The sequence below is a fragment of the Chiloscyllium plagiosum genome, unplaced genomic scaffold (assembly GCF_037043375.1).
Source record: "Chiloscyllium plagiosum isolate Xiang-an unplaced genomic scaffold, Cpla_swu_hap1 HiC_scaffold_47, whole genome shotgun sequence".
Taxonomy (NCBI): Eukaryota; Metazoa; Chordata; class Chondrichthyes; order Orectolobiformes; family Hemiscylliidae; genus Chiloscyllium; species Chiloscyllium plagiosum.
In genome coordinates, this window is record NW_028270185.1 from 8,273,325 (window position 1) to 8,294,828 (window position 21,504).

The 21,504-nt window shown below is 44.3% G+C and overlaps 1 protein-coding gene across 3 annotated transcripts in view; it reads right to left on the bottom strand.

Moving 5' to 3' along the window:
• Positions 1–21,504, bottom strand: part of LOC122542797 (echinoderm microtubule-associated protein-like 1) — a 139,515-nt gene that overhangs the window by 44,927 nt on the left and 73,084 nt on the right. For all 3 annotated transcript variants that reach the window (XM_087983991.1, XM_087983992.1, XM_087983993.1), the window contains 4 exons: positions 17,316–17,344; positions 5,444–5,573; positions 2,728–2,877; positions 1,293–1,362 (listed from right to left, as the gene is read on the bottom strand). In XM_087983991.1, coding sequence (XP_087840117.1) covers positions 1,293–1,362; positions 2,728–2,877; positions 5,444–5,573; positions 17,316–17,344 — 379 coding nt within the window. The remainder of the gene's footprint in view (positions 1–1,292; positions 1,363–2,727; positions 2,878–5,443; positions 5,574–17,315; positions 17,345–21,504) is intronic.

Sequence of the window (21,504 nt, forward strand, 5' to 3'; positions counted from 1 at the left end):
CGCCCTACTATAGGAAGGGTATTATTAAATTGAAAAGGGTTCAGAAAGGAGTTAACAGGACTGGAGAGGTTGAGTTATATAACAAAAAAGGACAAAAAAGGCTGGGACTTTTTTTAAAGAAACACTGAGCATAGGAGGTTGACAGGTGACCTTATAAAAAGATTTATAAAATCACGGAGTGGCATAGATAAGTTGGCACTGAAAAAGCACATCAGGTCAAGCAGTGTCTGAGGAGCAGGAGAGTCAATGTTTAAGGCATAAGCCCTTCATCAGGAAAGACTATGCTCCTCAGATGCCGCCTGACCTGCTGCGCTTTTCCAGCGTCACAGTCTTCAACTGACTCTCCAGCACCTGCAGTCCTCACTTTCTCCTAGGGAGATAGATATAGGTGAATCTGAGACTTGGGGACATATTTACAAAGTACCATTAAATCCTTCAGGAGTGACACTAGGAAACACCTCTCTAGGGCCAAGTCGGGTAGAAACTTGGAGCTTTCTTCCAAAAGAAGAGAAATCAATGTTAGATTGCAAATTGAGAAACTGAGACAGATAATACTTTCAGTTGATCGAACTCTAAATGGTACCAAGCCAAAAAAGTGTCAAGTCACGGCACGGTGGCACGGTGGTTAGGACTGCTGCCTCACAGCGCCAGAGACCCGGGTTCAATTCCCGCCTCAGGCGACTGACTGTGTGGAGTTTGCACGTTCTCCCAGTGTCTGCGTGGGTTTGCTCCGGTTTCCTCCCACAGTCCAAAAATGTGCAGGTCAGGTGAATTGGCCGTTCTAAATTGCCCGTAGTGTAGGGGAATGGGTCTGGGTGGGGGCGGGTCAGTGTGGAAACTGAAAATGTGTCGCTGGAAAAGCGCAGCAAGTCAGGCAGCATCCAAGGAACAGGAGAATCGACCTTACGGGCATAAGCCTCCTGAAGAAGGGCTTTATGCCCGAAAGGTCGATTCTCCTGTTCCTCGGATGCTGCCTGACCTGCTGCGCTTTTCCAGCAACACATTTTCAGCTCTGATCTCCAGCATCTGCAGTCCTCACTTTCTCCGCGAGTCAGTGTGGACTTGTTGGGCCGAAGGGCCTGTTTCCACACTAAGTAATCTAATCTTAGTGAATAGAATGATGACCTGAGGGACTGAGTGTCCTCCTCCTGTTCCTATGCCCCTTGCTTTCTGCAGTTTAAGATAATAGGTCCTTTGTTGGGTCAATGTTATAGCAGAGAACTCAGAAACCCAATAGGCAAATATACCTTCTTTATTTAAAGAACAGAAATTGAAATTTGAATAGATTGTACCTTTCCATCTTTTGTGGTTCCTGCCACCTGCCCTGTTGCCATGGTGACTCTGTCAGGATGTACTGCAAGGCTGAGAGAGAGAGGAATGAGTCACAATGTTGGCCTTTAATTCCTCATCAATAACAGTGCTAGGTCCAGAATAAAGCCAGAGTCATAGCAAGAGGCCCAGTCACATGCTGTGTACAACCTTTAACCATGTTACTGTTTCTACTTAACTTCTGCTTCCCTTTCACTTTGTTAGTATTATTTTATTGCATAAGGTTTCATGAACAATACTCAGTCCCTAACCAAGGCATAAATTGGACATTTACAAAAAAAGGAAAAAAAAAGCTGTGAATTTCACCACACAGTAGGGGGCAGTGATTGTCCAAGTGGCTGATGAGAACCCTTTCCAAATGGTGGCCATTGTGTTCTCTTCCCATCCCAAATCCTGATAGTCCTTGGATCAATAGCGAACACGCCACACCACCGTGGAGGCTCAAGAGTACCAAGGCTGTCACCAACACAAGGCGATTGGGTCAAAATCCTGGAATTCCCTCCCTAATGGGAGTGTGGGTCAACCTATAGCATTTGGACTGCAGTGGTTAAAGAAGGCAGCTCATCATCACCTTCTCAAGGGGCAACTAGGGACTGGCAATAAATACTGGCCCAGCCAGTGACACCCACATCTGAGGGAGAGGTTAAAAACTTCTAATGCATGAAACTGCGACTGAACTACTCCTGCAGTAATGGTGAGAGTCCGCAGAGTTAGCAATGACACACGTGGCTCACAGATAGGATTCAACCCTTCTGGTTGGCTGACAGTGAAGAAAGTTTGGCACTGACAAAACACGCGAGTCACCAATGCCCTCCGTTTGCCAATGCCAGTAAACTCCAGGCAATCTCACAGTAAGGAGACCATATGGCAAAAAAAGCTTGTGGTTGTGAAGAAAGGCAATGCAACTAGCCAGCAGCAACTCATCATCGCGATGAGATCACTTGCAGAATGCTGCCTGACCTGCTGTGCTTTCCCAACACCACACTCTCGAGTCTAATCTCCAGCGTCTGCAGTCCTCACTTTCTCTTGAAGTTTACACACTGTCCAGTCAACGCTAGAAATGTCATCGACTTAGGTTCAAGGTCCCCATGGACCACAAACTTCAGCGATATCGTTCATTAAAAAGTGCATCACTGCACAGACACGTAGGCAGAGGGTCAGTGGTGCATGTGTTACCAAGAGACAACGAGGGGGAAGGTTTCCATTCACTACAATGAAAACGGTTTTGGTATCAACCTTTTACTTGACAATGCAGGTAAAAAGGAGATTGGTCCACACAGTGGACACAAGGAAAAAAAATAAAAATGTAATAAAAATCAACCTGTTTGGATATAGCACTGGGGCAGGTGGCACTTGAGTCTTGTAGCCTAGAAGCAGAGACCACCATGAGATACTCACCATTTCACATCGTCATTATGTCCAAGGTAATGACGCTGCAGCTGCTCTTCTACGTTGTAGAGCACAACAACCGATGCGATAAAGTAAACAATCTCGCCTGTCGGTAGGAGATAGAGATTGGACCGGCAATCGCGCCCTCGATAACCATACCTGGATCGAATGGTTAAGGTAACAATACAAGGAGACTGAAGTCAGTGTACCACTATACAGAACAGTGTACAGTGGAATCCTCATGGGGGTCAAACATCAGAGTCCTAGAACTGCATAGCACAGAAACAGACCCTTCGGTCCAACTTGTCTATGCCAACCAGATATCCTAACCTAATCTAGTCCCATTTGCCACCAGTTGGCCCATATCCCTCCAAACCCTTCCTATTCATATACCCATCCAGATGCCTTTTAAATGCTGTAATTGTATCAGCCTCCACCACCTCCTCTGGTAGATCATTCCATACACGCACCACCCTCTGCATGAAATTGATAAACTTTTGACATTTACAACAAAAGAGTTAAACATATGAAGAATAAAAGCATAGTCCGCAAACAGGAGATTTATCATGTTCACATTTCAGTCAATAATCAGTTTTGATTAACATGACCTGGAATGTTAACTTAGTATCTCTGTACAGAGATACTGTCTGAGCTGTAGACTATTTCCGGCTCTTAGTTCAGATTAGCAGCATGAGTGCAATTTTCTTTTGCACTGGATTCAAGAATGTTCATCTCAAAAAAAAAAAGACATCACTGCCAGGGAAAAAAGAAGTTTAAAAATAATAAAATATATTTATCCTCAACATTAAGGGCTTGTAAACACGTGTAAAAGTAGTTGCAAATTAGTCCGTCAAAGAAATGGTCAATTTTTAAACCAGTGAGATTTGAGAGGTTGAGACTTATTCCCCATCACCACCCAAACCCATGAACTCTAACCATGTAGAAGGGCAAAGTCAGAGGACAGCAGGTTATAGTCCAACAGGTTTATTCAAAAATCACAGGCTTTCAGAGCACTGCCCCTTTGTCACCTGTGATTTCAAATAAACCTGTTGGACTACAAGTTGGTGTCGCGAGACGTCCGATTTTGCCCAACCCAGTCCGACACCGGAGCCTTCACAAATCACCTCCACAAAATCGTGTTGAAGAGCAGCAGCTAACTGGGAGCCCCACCACCCTTCTGTTTCTCGCTAAGCCATTCACCATCTCCATTTAGCATTGGATCAGCCATTCCCTCACCATCGGATTAAAACCCTAGAAATTCCTCCCCCATCAGCCCAGCGGGTGCCCCTACACCCGAAGAAATGCCATGGTTCAAGAAAGCAGCTTACCACTAGCTGACCTAGCTAGTGACGCCCGTATCTCAGGAATAGACAAATGCCCTTTGCCATCAATCGCTCTTTTGATTCGGAGATGCTGGTGTTGGACTGGGGTGTACAAAGTTAAAAATCACAACACCAGGTTACAGTCCAACAGGTTTAATTGGAAGCACTAGCTTTCAGAGCGCTGCTCCTTCATCAGGTGGTTGTGGAGTATAAGATTGTAAGATGCAGAATTTATAGCAAAAGTTTAGAGTGTGATGTAACTGAAATTATATATTGAAAACGACCTGGATTGTGTTATAATTTCAATATATAATTTCAGTTACATCACACTGTAAACTTTTGCTATAAATTCTGTCTTACAATCTTATACACCATGACCACCTGATGAAGGAGCAGCCCTCCGAAAACTAGTGCTTCCAATTAAACCTGTTGGACTATAACCTGGTGTTGTGTGACTTTTAATCTTGCAGAGTTGCCAGGCTGTTCCTGCCACCTGCAAACGAAAGTAAAACAAAAAATCTCAGAATTATTAGATGCAAACGAAGACCATTTAACCTATTGGGCCTGCACTAGATCTTCAAAACGAGCATCAATACATTGAACCTGTCTCCTGCTGTTTCAACCCTTGTTTCTAATCTAAACTGGATTGGTTGACCCATTGAGCACAATAGCCACCTGGATGGCCTGCTGTTCTATGTATAACACGGTGGTTTGTACCAGAGGCCGTCTGACTTCCGCAGTGAGAGAGAGGGTGGCAAGCACAAAATATATTGGATTTCAACCAAAAATATCAGGAGGTACGTGAAAAAGAAAAAGCTTACAGGCCAGAAGTCAGCGTTTACACAAGATTGACCGTGACTCATATGTCTAGTAGGCATTTTTAATGTAGGATAGATATTCTGCAATGCAATGATTTGAGACAGAGATAGGATTTCTCGTCAGCAACAAACCACCCAGAAACTCCTGGAGAAGCTCAGCAGGTTTGACAGCATCCAGAAAGAAATCAGAGTTAACGTTTCAGGTCGAATGACCCTTCCTGAGAACTGATGGGTGAGGAAAAGTCACCTGACCTGAAACATTAACCCTGATGTCTCTCCACAGCTGCTGCCAGACCTGCTGAGCTTCTCACAGCATCCACAGTTGTTTTTTCAGTTTTTAAATAGGTTGTCTGGTGGAGGAGAGCATAAACTCCTAAAACAAAAAAAATGAGAGATGAAAGCGACACCAGCCAGAATACAAACTGCAGGAAACTCTGGATCCTTCTATCCACTGAAGTGAGAGGCAGAAACTCACTAGAAAAGAGAGAATTAAGAAATATTTAAGTGGCTATTTTGCAGATCCTGCAACATATTGGAAAACGTCTGAAAGGAAAAGAAACAAATCTGTTGTAAGGTGGAGGATACACCCATTCCATCTTCAGTTTGCAGGCTGGTAATTCAGTCGTGGCCTGCAACTTGTATGTTCCAGTCAGTGCCTGTGGCATGTACAGAGTGATGGGTCGGCCACGTAGGAACATCTTCACATAGCCATCCTCTGTAAAAACAACAGCAGAGAGAGAGAGAGAAAAAAGAAGAGGGTGAGACACACAGTGACCGGCTGTCTGCTTCTAAAGCAGAAAAAGTTATCCCGCTTCATCACCTTCAGAAATCAATCCTCAGGTACTGCACCACCTCACCTTCAGGAAACATCTGGAGAAATTTTTTAAATGGCAAACCTGCCGATACAAATGGAAATTAGATTTCGGCTCTGATGACTGCAGCTCAGTGGATAGCAGGTCCTGTTGCGAATGAAGGAGGTTGCAGGTTCAATTCCTGCTCGAATTGTCTACAGTGTGCAACCCAGACAGAAAACAAGTGCAGTACTGGCAATGCTGAGTAGCATCATTACCTCCAAGCCAGGAGGCCCAGGTTCAAGTCCCACCCATTCCAGAGGGATGTAATACATCCAAAAAGGCTAGAGTTATAGAGATGTCCAGCACAGAAACAGACCCTTCAGTCCAACCCGCTCATGCTGACCAGATGTCCTAAATTAATCTAGTCGCATTTGGCTCAAATCCCTCTAAACTTTATAAAATCATAAAAAAAAAAGAGTCATGGATAGGGTAAACAGACAAGGGGTGGGTGAGTCCTTAACTTTAGGGCATAGATTTAAGTTGAGAGGGGAAGATATGAGAGACCTAACGGGCAATCCTTTCACCCAGAGGGTGGTGTGTGTATGGAACGAGCTGCCAGAGGAAGTGGTGAAGGAGGGTACAATTACAACATTTAAAAGGCATCTGTTATATGATTATTGTATATGTATAGGAAGGGTTTGGAGGAATATGGGCTGGGTACCAGCAAGTGGGACTAGATTAGATTGGGATATCTGGTTGGCATGGAGATGTTGTACATCTCTAAGACTCTACAAACTTTTCCTATTCATATCCCCATCCAGATACCTTTTAAATACTGTAATTGTACCAGACTCCAGATTTGGGAATCATCCAACCTGGGGAAGGGACTTTGGGTTTTCATTCATGGATAATGTGAATACTATCCTGACAGAACGCTGCACCATCTCCAATGCCAACTTTGATGAACCCAAAAAAAGGTTCCATCCGCTCTCAAAAGTGGTTGTAAAGATCTGGTGGCATTACAGGGTGACCCCTGTATCCGTGGAATTGTTTTCTGCAGTTTCCTGTGGGCTGAACATACTACAGGGAACCTTCTAGAAGCAGGAGGCTGTCGGGAAGGTAAATTTTCCCACTGAAATGAATGGGTTCACTCCTATCCCCGGTAGGTCAGGGAACCTACTATATTTTAAACAGAATGGAGGTCCCTCCTGATCAATCTCTATTTCTCAAAAGCATGGGTGTCCAAAAACCAAAACTACTACAGATGCTGGAAACCATAGCTAATAACAAACAGAAGGGAAAAAAAAGAGGAATTCAGGTCAGGAAGCAGCTACGAGGAGAAACAGTTTGTTTCAGGTTAATGATCTCTCAGAATTTGTTCTAATGAGAGACCACCCAACTGAAATGATTCAGGGAGGGAGGGAGAGAAACCAATATATCTTTTCCACGTGTGTGATCTCTGAAGATCTGAAAAAGGTCAACCTGAAACATTAACTGTTCCTCTTCACAGCTGCTTCCGGATTTAAATTTTCCCTTTTCTTAAAAAAAAAAATTGCTACTGGTTCAACCCAGTTTCCTACTTTCCGTTAACAATTTGAGAAGTTATTTGACTGTGTAGAATTTTGGGATGGTCAGTGGATACAAACATTACCCACTTAAATGCAAGTGTTTAGCAAATCCATTTTGATATACATCAGAAGGAATGCGGTGATCACAGCTCAAACATTTGAAGGTACATAGATTAGATTAGATTCTCTACAGCGTGGAAACAGGCCCTTCGGCCCAACTAGTCCACACCGACCCTCCAAAGAACAACTCATCCAGACCCATTCCCCTCTAAATAATGCACCTAACTCTATGGGTAATTTAGCAATTCACCTGACCTGCACATCTTTGGACTGTGGGACGAAACCACAACACCTGGAGGAAACCCACGCAGAGAATGTGCAAACTCCACACAGACAGTGGCCAGAGGCTGGAATCGAACCCGGGTCCCTGTAAGGCAGCAGTGCTAACCACTGAGCCACCATGCCGCCCCAGCTAGCTTTAAAAAAAATGGTGGGGTCTCTCTAAGAAGAGCATTTTTCCCCCACCCATCCCTCTTTCCAGATGTTGAGCATTTCTGAAACTTAGTCTAAAAACTTGGACTGGATGGTGGCTCAGTAGTTAGCGTTTCTGCCTCTCAGTACCAGGGATCGGAGTTCAATTCCACATTCTGGCAACTGTGTGGAGTTTGCACATTCCCCCTGTGTCTGTGCGGATTTCCTTCCAAAGATGGGCAGGTTAGGGTGGATAGGCCAGGCTAGGTTGCCCACAATGTCCAGGGATGTGCAGGCAAAGTGGATTAGTCATGGTAAATGTGGGCCTACAGGGATGGGGTGGGATGCTGTGCAGGTCAGTGTGGACTGGATGGGCTGAATGGCCTGCCCCCACACTATAGGTATTCGAAACTATTGCAAGTGACACTGTCATATTCTAACTGGGTTTGCAAGTGTGTAAATCACTCCAGATTGATCTCATCCATACTGCCATTGATTGTAACAGTGTGCTCACAGAGCACACAGAGGTTGTGAATAAGAGTTACATAGAACAAAAAGGATAAACTCTTTATGGTTTTGTTATTGCTTTACTCTGGATTAATTACTGACAGACTCAAAGTCATTTACATTTGGGATTTTGGCCAAAATCCCAATCATTTACAGCTGGAAGGGTCTGTCAAAAGGACATACATAAAGCATGGAACCTGAACAAGTCAGTAACAGGAGACACACTGACTCATCTGATCATTAACTCGAAGTTCTACATCCTAACAGTGAACATAGTAAGTTGGTTATAAAAGGATGCCATTGATCACTTTGCCCTGGGCAAGCCCAGTACAGAAAACTGTCCAAATGAATTTGGAGGACACAAGTGAAGAAATAAATATGCTCAATGATTTTGTAATAAAAAAGTTTAATGATGTGAGTAGTTAAAGATGGGATAGTAGGCAGATAGGACAAGGCTAGCAGGCTGACGAGGTCATAGCAGACATCGGTGTTTTTCTAGCAACATAAAGTGTCAAAAAGGAAAAGCAGAGACAGAATACCTGACCTCATGCTTGCTAGTCTAGCCGTTACAGATTCACCTGTCCATGACAGTACTGAGGGAGCACTATAGTCCCTGGAGATGAGGCCCAGTCTGTATAGTGGCGATACCCTTTCTCATCTGTCCAATGGGACAGTTGTTTTCCCCCTACCCCCATTCACTCATGGGACATTGGCATCTCTGGCTAAACCAGTATTTATTGCCCAACGGGCAGTCAAGAGTCAGCCACATTGCTATGGGTCTGGAGTCGCGTGTAGGCCAGAAGAGGTAAGGATGGCAGTTTCCTTCCCTAAAGAACACTTAGTGAACCAGATGGGTTTTTCTGACAAATCAGTGGTTATGGTCATTATTAGACTTTTAATTCCAGATTTTTTTTTTTATAAAACAGAATTCAAGTTCCAACAGCTGCCATGGCAGGATTTGAACCTGGATCCCCAGGTTACTTGGTTTCACAGATTCTGACTACAGCTAGCAACTCAAAACCCAGCATTCGTGAGATGCTATGGACCATCAGCAGATTTGTGTTCATTCATAATCTGGAACCTCATGATCCAGCATATCTCCATTCTACTGGTGGTGCCATCAGGCTGGGAGGTGGGGGGAGGGGCTGGTTGATGATTATCCATGGTTCCAAAGAGCATCACAGCAGGGCATGCCAGGAGCAGTACAAAGCATTGTCTTTGTGATGTGACAATACTGGAATACTTGCACGATAAACAGCAGAATCGGCTTACAATAGACAGAGCCAAGAGGTCTCAAAAACAATGAATCCTTACTGGTTGGAGTCATAACCAATGCTAAGGAAGCCAGTCATTGTTGGAGGTCAATCCTCCCTCTGGGACATTTTTGCAGGAGTTCCTCAGGGCAATGTCCTCAGCTCAAACCAACATCTTTAATGACCTTCCCTCTAACACAAGGTCAGAAGTGAGGATGTTTGCAATGGTGCAATTGATCAGCACCATTTGTGAATCTTCAGGTCCTGAAGCAGTCCAATGTCCAAACGCAACAAGACCTAGACAGTCAGGCTTGGGCTGATGATCGGAACGTTGCTTGCCACTTAAGTGCGAGAGAATGACCATCTGATTATTACCATCACTGAATGCCCCACTATCAAACAATCTGGGGGTTACCATTGACCATGGACTAGCCATATCAATACAGTGGCTACAGAGAGTAGCTCAGAGGCTGGGAATCCTGCAGTGAGTAACTTGCCTCCTGACACCCCCCCCCCCAAAGCCTGTCCACCAATCAGGAGTGTTACAGAACACTCCCCACTTGCCCTGGACGGGTGCAGCTCCAACCCCACTCAAGAAGCTTAACACCATCCAGGACAAAGCAACCTCATTTGATTGGATTAAAAGTCACAACATCAGATTATAGTCCAACAGGTTTAATTGGAAGCAAATCATTTGATTGGTATCACATTTGCTACCTTCCAAAATTCATCCCCTCCACCGCCAAAAACAGTAGCAGCAGCAAGTATCATCTACGAGACACACTGCAACAACCCTCCAAGGCCTCCCTGACAGCATTTTCCAAACCTGTGACCTCTATCTCCTGGAAGGACAAGGGCAGCAGATACATGGGAACACCACCCCCCTGCAAAGTTCCTCCCTCAACCACTCACCATCCTGACTTGGAAATATATCAGCATTCCTTCAGTGTTGCTGGGTCAAAACTCACAGCTCCCTCCCTCCAACTACACAGTCTACATAGTGTTCCAAAACAAGAGGCAGCTCACCAAACCCACTCCCCCTCCAGGGCAATAAATACTGGCCTATTTAATAATACCATCATCCCACAAAACAAATTTAATTTAAAAACCCCAAATTCTCACCCTGTTTCAAATCTCTCCATGGGGTTGTCTTCCCCAATCTCTAATGTCCTCCAGTTCAACAGCAGATCTCTGGCCTGTTGCGTCTACCCAATGTAAACACTTCATGGGTGATTGTCCCTTCAGCTGCCTGGCTCCAACCCCTGCAATTCCTGTCCTACACTTTTCCACCTCAATTTTCTCCTTTAAAACACCCTTAAAAGCCTACTTTAGCTGCACTTAAGACCCGTTATTAGATCATAGTCATTCCGAGCTCTTTTATAGCATTTCTATAGCTTTTATAATGTGGAGAGAAGATTGCATATTGCCCAAGGGGCTAGATAAATACAAATAGATCGGTTTTTAACATACTCATTCAGGCTACAGAAAGTGCCTTGGTTTTTGTCAGGGGCAGTGGTCCTTATGTCACTTGGTGATGAATGAGAGATGTGGACAACCTACTAGTAATGGGTCAACTGGTAAGAAGAATTGCATTGATCAGAGATCTGTTTGTAGTATTACCTGGCCACCAGATAAAATTCCCCATCAGCAGCATGTTCTGGCAAGATGATGCATGCCAGGTATCAAGGCCATGTCCAGCAGAATTTCAGCTTGACCAGGTCAGTCATACAGTTTGGACAGGGCCTTCTGGATACTCTAGGCTGTGCCCTTCAGATCAGAAGAACTTGCACCTCTAGATATCCCAAAACGTTGACAAAGATGGTCTGAAAAATCCAACCTCAGAGCTTGCAAGCTGGAGCCCCAAGACACAGGGTAAAACAACTTGAACAGAAACTCCTCCATGTGGCTCTATTGAGTGACTGCAACATTTGGAGGGAGAAGAGAAAGTCAAGCATATTTAGGATGAGGGAATACACCAGAAAAACATCGCTATCTGTCCCTCCAAAACAAATTTCACATGCAGCGCTTGTAATTAGATATGCAAATCAAGGTGTGGTCCAATGTCACAGGAGACATCAGCCTGGATTGTAACTGTTTCATTTCAGCTGGAACTTTGTCTGAAGTGATGGGAGAACCCATTGTTCTTGGTGTACTGTCACACCCCATTTGGGAACGTGAGCGGAGACAAGCCCCGCTCTTCCTATGGCTGTCACTGAAATTAAAGATTTAATCAAAGTGTACAAAGCACCTAATTTGCCAAACTGAAAATACTGATTCCTGTTATGACCTACTAAACCATTACAAATAAGTTCTAGCCACAAGTAAACAAAAATGAACTCCCAACTACTAGTTGAAACTAACCCCCTTTGTAAACACACTAAACAATGGGCGTTATAGGTGAAAGGAAAACTCTGGGGAAACATAGTTCAATAGCACCAGTCCACAGGCTTCAATGAGAAGTTTGTTGTTTTCCTTCCTTCTGTTCTGTTCTTCATCCAAGCTCTTGGTCAAAGAGGTACAGTGGATGGATACACTTTTCAGTTTCACAAATCACCAGTTAGAGACAGCAGCTTAGAGCAAGAGGTAGAGAGAGAGTCTGACCTCGGAAAGACCTGGTTCAAGTCTCACCAGCCCTGGAGAGGTGTCGTAGCATATCTGACCAGGGTGATTTCAGTAAAGTTAAAATGATCCTATTGGATCTAGTATAGATCTGACGCAGAGACATGGAGACCTTCAAAAAGCATTTCATTGACTGGAGTGCTCTTTGGGAAGCCTTGTGAACCAAGAGTTTCAGGTTCAGGTCCCACCCAATGGGTGTTTTATTGCAACACGCCCAAACCACTTGGTTATCAAGCTGCATCTCCACAGCGGGCAATAAGTGGGAGAGTCTCCCAATCAGCCAGGACTGATGTGGAATGGCCTCGCCTTAAACTACAGCATCTAGTCCCCTGTTCCAGAGAAAACAAGCTATGGGAACACAAAAGTACATGTGTTTTTTTCCTTGCCTTGTATGTTACTAGGCTTGGGAAGAAAGTGACACACAAGTGCTTTGGAATGTCCGTACTTGCAAAAACAACTCAGTTGAAATGTTAACATGGAGGGGCCATGGTGTTATTGCTGGACTATTGATCTGGATAATGTTCTGGGGACCTGGGTTCGAATCTCACCATGGCAGGATGGTGGAATTTGAATTCAATAAAAAGAAAATCTGGAATTAAGAGTCTAATGATAACCATGGGTCCATGGTCGGTTGTCAGGAAAATCCCATCTGGGTCACTAACCCCTTTTAGGGAAGGAAGCTCCCATTCTTATCTCGTCTGGCCGACAAAAGGCACGGGGCGGCATGGTGACTTAGTGGTTAGCCCTGCTGCCTCAGCGCCAGGCTCCCAGGTTCAATTCCAGCCTCAGGCGACTGTGTGGAGTTTGCACATTCTCTCCCAGTGCTCTGGTTTCCTTCCACAGTCCAAAGATGTGCAGGTTCAGGTGAATTGGCCATGCTAAATTACCCAAAGTGCTAGATGCATTAGTCAGAGGGAAATGGTTCTGGGTTGGTTATTCTTCGGAGGGTCAGTGTGGACTGGTTGGGCTGAAGGGCCTGTTTCCACACTGTAGGGAATCTAATCTACATGTGACTCCAGACCCACAGCAATGGGGTTGACTCTTAACTGCCCTCTGGATAATAAATGCTGGGCCTAGCCAGTGACACCCTCATCCTGTGAATTAATAAAGAAAAATTCCACAGTGTATGATGCACTTCAGAAAGATTTGTGCAGAGAATTAAGGCTCAGATAGAGTCAATTCTTGTTTGCTTGCATTCAGCAGTCCAGCTTAACATGCAGTTCACATGTAGAAATGATGGGACAACACTCCGGTCAAAGCCATGATCAACAGCCAAAGTAAATCAGTGAAACAAAATTAGTGCAGTGTCTTAAATAAAGACCAAAGAAAATTTACAGCCCAGGAACAGGCCCTTCGGCCCTCCAAGCCTGAGCCAATCCAAATCCACTGACTAAACCTATCGCCCAATTCCTAAGCATCTGTATCCCTCTGCTCCCCTCCTACTCATGCATCTGTCCAGACGCACCTTAAATGAATCCCCCGTTTCTGCCTCTACCGGCAACGTGTTCCAGGCACCTATCACCCTGTGTGAAGTACTTGCCGCGTGTATCCCCCTTAAACTTCTCACCTTGAAACATGACCTCCCGTTATTGAATCCTTCACCCTGGGAAAAAGCTTATCTCTACCCTCGCTATACACGTCATTATTTTGTAAACCTCAATCAGGTTTCCCCTCCCCCCCCGATCTCCTTTTTTTCCCCCCAATGAAAACAATCCTAACCTACTCAACCTCTTCATAGCGAGCACCTTCCATACCATCCTCAAACCTTCTCTGCACCCTCTCCAAAGCGCCTACATCGTTTTGGTATGTGGCAACCGGAACGGTACACAGTATTCTAAATGCGGCAGAACCAAAGTCTTGTACAATTTTAACATGACCTGCCAGCTCTTATACTCAATACCACGTCCGATGAAGGCAAACATACTATATGCCTTCTTGACCACTCTATCCACCTGTGCAGCAACATTCAGGGTACAATGGACCTGCGCTCACAGATCTCTGCATAGGACCTGAACTCCCAGATCTCAAGCTTAAAAGCATGTAGCCGATGTCCTGAAGAGAGACATGTGTACAGCTAGACCAGTATATTTACCAGTAAATGTATTAATAACAGTTGTATTTAATTTTTACTTCTAAGCCATTTGGATGGAGAAAGGCAAAGACACCTAACTTTTCTTCATTTAGAGTTTGGCTTGTTTCGTCTTACTCCTCATGGAGATTTTCTAAATATAGAAACAGCTTGTTTAGCAATATTACAGACACATCTGGGGAGCAGGTGCGACTTGAGTCTGGGCCTCCTGATTCAGATGTAGTGACACTACCACTGCACCAGAGCAACCACCCCTTTGTCTAATAATCTGTGCTCAAGCTTGCTTTTCTAAAAGAAAACTAGCCTGTTTCTTAATCAACCTGTTCAGAGATGTTATTACACACCTCTGGAGCAGGTGGGTGTGGATTCTGGGCCCTTCAGTCCAGGGGTAGGGACACTACCACTGCACCACAGGAGGACCTTTGCTCAAGTTCCCTTACATGTACTCAAAGATAATTAAAGCCAACCAATCTTCAATGACATTGACAAAAACCAAGCATTTTCTTTTCGTAAGAGATCGTATATGAAGTGCAACTTAGAAGCAGCTGTGTTCAAGTGGTAACGGTCTATCAAGTTATGGTTGGTGTTCAATGTTTGTCTTTCCAGAGGCAGTATCCAGTGGATGGGAAAATTAATGACGAGAGTGTTTTAATGCTATGTTAAAAAATCAATGAGGGGATCATGCCTTTACCACAGGGAGGGGCAGAGACTATCAAGTCAAGCTACAACTATTCCACTGGGTAGCTGATTTCCTATTGAAGTGATATGCATTAAATCAACAACTCATTTCATACAATATTCATGAACTGCAGCTGGATGGCATCCAGCTTAGAGACGTCCATTTCCGCATAAAATGGTTCTTTTAAAAACACAAAGGGCCTTTGGCCTAGCACTTTGGAAATTAGTCCCACATTCGCACAGCCATTGGAAAATAAAACAGCTATGCAATTAAATCTGCTTTCACAGAGGGGAACAGGCTTCACTGGTCCAGGAGTCTAGGTCAAGGGAGAGATTTAGAGTCAGAGTTGTACAGCACAGAAACTGACCCATTGTATCAACTCGTTCATGCCAACCAGATATCCAAGATTAATCTAAGTTAAAAAAAAAATCACAACACCAGGTTATAGTCCAACAGGTTTATTTGGAAGCATTAGCTTTCAGGGCGTTGCTCCTTCATCAAGTAGTCGCGGAGTATAAGATTGTAAGATGCAGAATTTATAGCAAAAGTTTACACTGCGTGATGTGACTACAGTTGGGGAACACTTCATCAGTCTGGGACATTCGATCTTCAGGTGACCATCCTCCAAAGCCGACTTCAGGACAGGCAATACCATAAAGTGGCCGTGCAGAGGCTGATAGCCAAGTTGGGTACCCCGTTGGGATGGCCTCAACCAGGACCTGGGGTTCATGTCACACTACAGGTTACCCCAATGCACTATACTCAGACCCTCCCACATACACAGCCCCCCCTCCCCACAGACTTCTACCCCTTTACACTCAAGTTTGTGGGGTGAAGTTGTACTTGCAGAATTACATTTTATTTTGCACAAAAACTGCATTAATCCATGCAAGATTCTATAAATCCCTTTAGGGATAGAATTAGGCTGAACATTGGGACACAGACAGATTTTAACCTCACACCTTCAATGCATTATCGGTGCTGACATGGCACTTATTGTTAAAGTTCATTTGAGAATGGAGTTTTAAAAAAGTTCCGGGTTTACATATGAAAGAACTGAAGCCATTCTAAAAGCTGAGAGACTTAACAATCTAAGTCTTTTTCAATACATCATTTGAGTTGCACCACACTAAACGTTTGCTTAGATCTTACGATCCATTTCCGCATAAAATGGTTCTTTTAAAAACACAAAGGGCCTTTGGCCTAGCACTTTGGAAATTAGTCCCACATTCGCACAGCCATATCTAATACAGATACGTTTGGAAAATAAAACAGCTATGCAATTAAATCTGCTTTCACAGAGGGGAACAGGCTTCACTAGTCCAGGAGTCTAGGTCAAGGGAGAGATTTAGAGTCAGAGTTGGGGAGTCAGAGTTGTTCTTACGATCTTATACTCCACAGCTACCTGATGAAGGAGCAGCACTCCGAAAGTTAGTTCTTCCAAATAAACCTGTTGGACTATAACCTGGTGTTGTGTGATTTTTAAACTTTGTTCACCCCAGTCCAACACTGGCATCACCAAATCAAGATTAATCTAGTCCCATTTGCCAGCACTTGGCCCATATCTCTCCAAACCCTTCCTATTCATATACCCATCCAGATGCCTCTTAAATACTTTAATTGTACCAGCCTCCATCACTTCCTCTGGTAGCTCATTCCATACACATACCACCCTCTGCGTGCAAAAGTTGCCCCTCTTTTGTATCTTTCCCCTCTCACCCTATACCCTGTAGTTTTGGACTCCCCTACCTTGGGAAAAAGACCTGACTATTCATCCTATCCATACCCCTCCTGATTTTATAAACTTCTGTAAGGTCACCCCTCAGCTTCTGATGCTCCAGGGAAAACAGCCCCAACCTAGTCAGCCTCTCCAGATAGCTCAAACCCTCCAGCCTCAGCAACATCCTTGTAAACTTGAAATGATTCAGAGAAGATTTAACAACATCTTTCCTATAGCAGGGAACATTGCCACACAATCAGGCAGAAGAGGTTTGGAATGACCTTCTGCCAATGGGTGATAGATTAATTGTTATTTTTAAATCAAATGTTAGGGTATTCCTCCCCCCCCTGCACACAAGGGGTATTAAAGGCAATAGAGCGTATATGGAGCTAGGTCACAGATAGGTCATGACCTGATTGACTGGTCATCTAGGATTGAGGGGCTGAATGGCCTACTCCTGTTCCTACATTTTGATGGTACACTCCAGTCCCTCCAGGGTGCCAATGTGGACTGTGATCCCAAAGACCTCTTGCATTGTAAGTTACTCGGAGATTGTAACTTCTTGTTTTTTGGGAGTTGAGCACTGTTATATTTTCAGGCAGATACTGTATTCAGATCCAGATGACTGGATACAGAAACAAAATCTCATATCACCTTTATAACTGGTACAGAGCTGTGCTGGAAAGATTACTTTTATTACAGACAATTTAGTTCCCTACAGTCACAAGATGACTAAAGATGTAACATTAACACTCACCTGCACTGAAGATGGAGTCTTTATGTTTGCTGCAAAAACAAAAAGACGGAAATTAAAGACATTTCTAACTCAAAAGACTAACGGCATGTTGTCTCAATAGAGTACAGTCAAACCCTTTGATGTGGTTCATCACTGCAGGAAGTTCTAAAACCCTTCATTCCATCGATTTCTCCCAGACCCCTCAAGGAGCTCAAAGTCATGATTTAACCTCATCTGTCTCTTCTCTAAAGGAAGGGAACTACGTGTCATCGAATTCCTATATAGTGTCGAAGCAGGCCATTCAGCCCATCGAGTCCACACTGACCCTCTGAAGAGCATCCCATCAAGACCCACCCATTCCTGTAACCCTGTATTTCCCATGGCTAACCCACCTAGCATGCACATCCCTGGACATTATGATCAATTTAGGGGAGAAAGTGAGGTCTGCAGATGCTGGAGATCAGAGCTGAAAAGGTGTTGCTGGAAAAGCGCAGCAGGTCAGGCAGCATCCAGGGAACAGGGGAATCGACGTTTCGGGCATAAGCCCTTCTTCAGGAATGAGGAAAGTTTGTCCAGCAGGCTAAGATAAAAGGTAGGGAGGAGGGACTTGGGGGAGGGGCGTCAGAAATGCGATAGGTGGAAAGAGGTCAAGGTGAGGGTGATAGGTCAGACTGGGGTGGGGGCGGAGAGGTCGGGAAGAAGATTGCAGGTTAGGAAGGCGGTGCTGAGTTCGATGATCTCATTATGATTCAATTTAGCAAGGCCAATCCACATCTTTTGAGAGGAAACCAAAGGAAACGGGGAGAACATGCAAACTTCACAGACAGTTGCCCAAGAGTGGAATCAAATCCAGGTCCCTGGCCCAGTGCTAACCACTGAGCCACCCATGTGCCCAATGTATTCACGTGTCTGATTTTAGAGATGAGGAATGGCAGTCTTGTGCATCGCATGCTCAAAACGCAATCAGACATATTTATTAATTAAAAACGTAGTCAGTCAATCTATTTCCCACAATAAAAGGCCGTCAATCCACTCAGATTTTTTTAGTAAAAAGCAAAATCAACTTTTATTTTGTGATGTTCTTTTTAAAAAGTCAGTCACAGTTAAAACCTCACCCTGCCTGCAGGCATCAATTTTCTGTGTTCCAGTAATTACTAACGTACACAGCCTGACTGACTGACAGGCAACTTTGTTTGTTTAGCTAAAGGCCTCATGATCAGAAACCTTTCTATATATAAAAAAAGGAGACAGAAAGAGACACAGAAAATAATGCACCATGACAACAGCTTCCAAAATGTGGTTAATGAAGAAACAAACAAGAAAGCAGAGGGAGGGTTAATGAATATTTGAGAATAAACAGTTTCGTTAGGTGAGAGCTACAGAACTAAAAAGAGTGTTGATGGAACAAAGTTACAGTTCAGCCAAGAATCTGATTGAACAACGTAATAGGGTGGATGAGCTATGTGTCTACTTCAAATGTTTACAAGTTAATATCCACATATAAATTTTAGATAAGTAGATCATGTCAGGGAACTATAACAACCACTTATGTTGCTGTTCAGCTGAGGTTCAGTGGATAGTCGTTTTCACCCGAGTCATAATGGGCCTGGGCTTCACTGCCACCCCAGCAAGTGAGGACTACAACAAGGCAGAGTTGTTCCCAGAGCAGTACAGACAGAGTGCCACACTGTTGGAGTCACCATCTTTCAAAGAGATTTTAATCAGGCATGTGGGGGAAAACATCCCACAGCACTATTTTGAAAGGGAGCTCTCCCTGAGAATGTGGCCATTTCAGCCCAGATTACACAAGGAATTGGTCATTATCCCCTGACAATTTGTGGGAGCTTACTGTATGAAACTTGGCTGCCACATTTCGTACGCTGTAACAGTGGATACAAAGATATTTAATTAGCTGTAAAGCCCAGTGAGGTGGCCAGAGGACATGGAAAGCACTATATAAAACAGCAAGACTCTTTTCTTTGACTGCTAGGTCCTATAATGTAAATTGGGGAAGCAATGGCCTACTGGTATTATTGCTGGAGTGTTAATCCAGAGACTCAGATAACACCCTGGAGACCTGGGTTCAAACCCCATCATGGCAGATGGCGGAATTTGAATTTCAATAAGTTTATTGAATTAAGAGTCTAATGATAAACATAAATCCATTGCCAATTGTTGTGGAAGAGCCCATCTTGTTCATGAAGTGTCCTTTAGGGAAGGAAACGGTTATCCTTACCTGGTCATGGATGAATGTGGGTTAGATGGGCTTCAGATGGGTATGACAGGTCGGCATAACTTGAGGGCCGAAGGGTCTGTACTGCGCTGTAATGTTCTATGTTCAATGGCCTACACATGACTCCAGACCCACTGCAGTGCGGTTGACTCTTAACAGCCCTCTGGGTAAGAAATGCAGGCCTAGCCAGAGATGCCCTCATCCCATGAGGGAATAAGAGAAGTTTGTGCCCACATATTGGTGCCTGCACCAATTTCTGATCATTTTCCCCCAATGTCCCCACAAGTGGGCACCAAGAGAGATCCTTCTTCCCAGAGTCATTTTAAGGTCACAGGCATTTTAAATTGTTGGAATGCAGAGAATACTGGTGAGACCAACCTAGCTTTCCAGTTGGATTGACATCTATCCTGTTGTATCAGACAGCTACAGAGATGGATTTTGGTGGGATGACGACATTGATTAAAACTGTGGAGCTCTTTAATGCCAAAACCCTAATCATGCCTTTTCTGTTCCATTATTAGTACCAATATCTTTGGCCCTCAAATCTGAAAGGTTCCCTCTCCACCACAATTTACAGCAATAGCTCATGTTTGACTAGTGATTAGCCACTCACATGCATTAAAGAAACAAAATTAAAATGCCCACAATAATATTAGAGCAGATGACCAAAATGTTTAGTCATAGATGTGGTTTTAAAAGGGAGTATCTTAAAAAGACAAAGTACTTTCAAGAGAAATCCTAGACCATAGAGTCTGGCTGGCTGAAAGCTCAGGCACCAATGATGGCATAATTAAATTCAGGCATGCTCCCAAGAAACTAGAATTAGAGGAGCACAGATCCCCAAAGGATTTTAGAGCTTTTTTCTTTTAAAATTTACTTGTGGGACTTGGGTGTTGCTGGCTGGTCTTGCCCATTCCTAGTTGCTCTTTGAGCAAGTGGTGAGCTGCCTTCTTGAACCACTGTAGGTAGATTCACAATCCCATTAGGTAGGGAATTCCAGGTTTTGGACCCAGCAACGGTGAAGGAATGGCGATATATTTCCAAGTCAGGGTGGTGAGTGCTTTGGAGGAAAACTTAAAGGTGCTAATGCTCCCATGTATCTGCTCTCCAGGTCCTTCAGGATGGTAGAGGTCATGGATTTGGAAGGTGCTGTCTTGGGTAAATTTCTGCAGTGAATCTGGTACATGGCGCTACTAGGTAAAAACAATGACTGCAGATGCTGGAAACCAGAATCTAGATTAGAGTGGTGCTGGAAAAGCACAGCAGTTCAGGCAGCATCCGAGGAGCAGTAAAAATCGACGTTTCGGGCAAAAGCCCTTCATCAAGAATACAGCTGCATTCTACATGGTGCTGCTGAAAGGTGGAGGGAGGAGATGCAGTGTCCTGGATGGTGTTGAGCTTCTTGAGTGTTGTTGGGGCTACCTCCATCCAGGGCAAGTGGGGAGCATTCCATCACACTCCTGACTTGTGCCTTGTTGATGGCAGACAGGCTTTGGGGAGTCAGGAGGGGAGTTACTTGCCAAAGGATTCCTTGCCTCTGACCTGCTTTTGTTTATGTGGTGAGTCCAGGTGAGTTTGTGGTCAATGGTAACCCCCAGAATGGTGGGTGATTCAATGATGGTAACAGCAAGGGCAGTGATTAGAATGTCTCTTGTTGGAGATGGTCACTGACTGGCATCTCTGGAGAAAGGAAGTAGTGATGCCATGATACAGTTTGAAAAAGAGGGGGAGAAGATTAGATTACTTACAGTGTGGAAACAGGCCCTTCAGCCCAACAAGTCCACACCGACCCGCCGAAGCACAACCCACCCATACCCCTACATTTACCCCTTTAACCTAACACTACGGGCAATTTAGCATGGCCAATTCACCTGACCCGCACATCTTTGGACTGTGGGAGGAAACCAGAGCACCCGGAGGAAACCCACGCAGACACGGGGAGAATGTGCAAACTCCACACAGTCAGTCGCCTGAGTC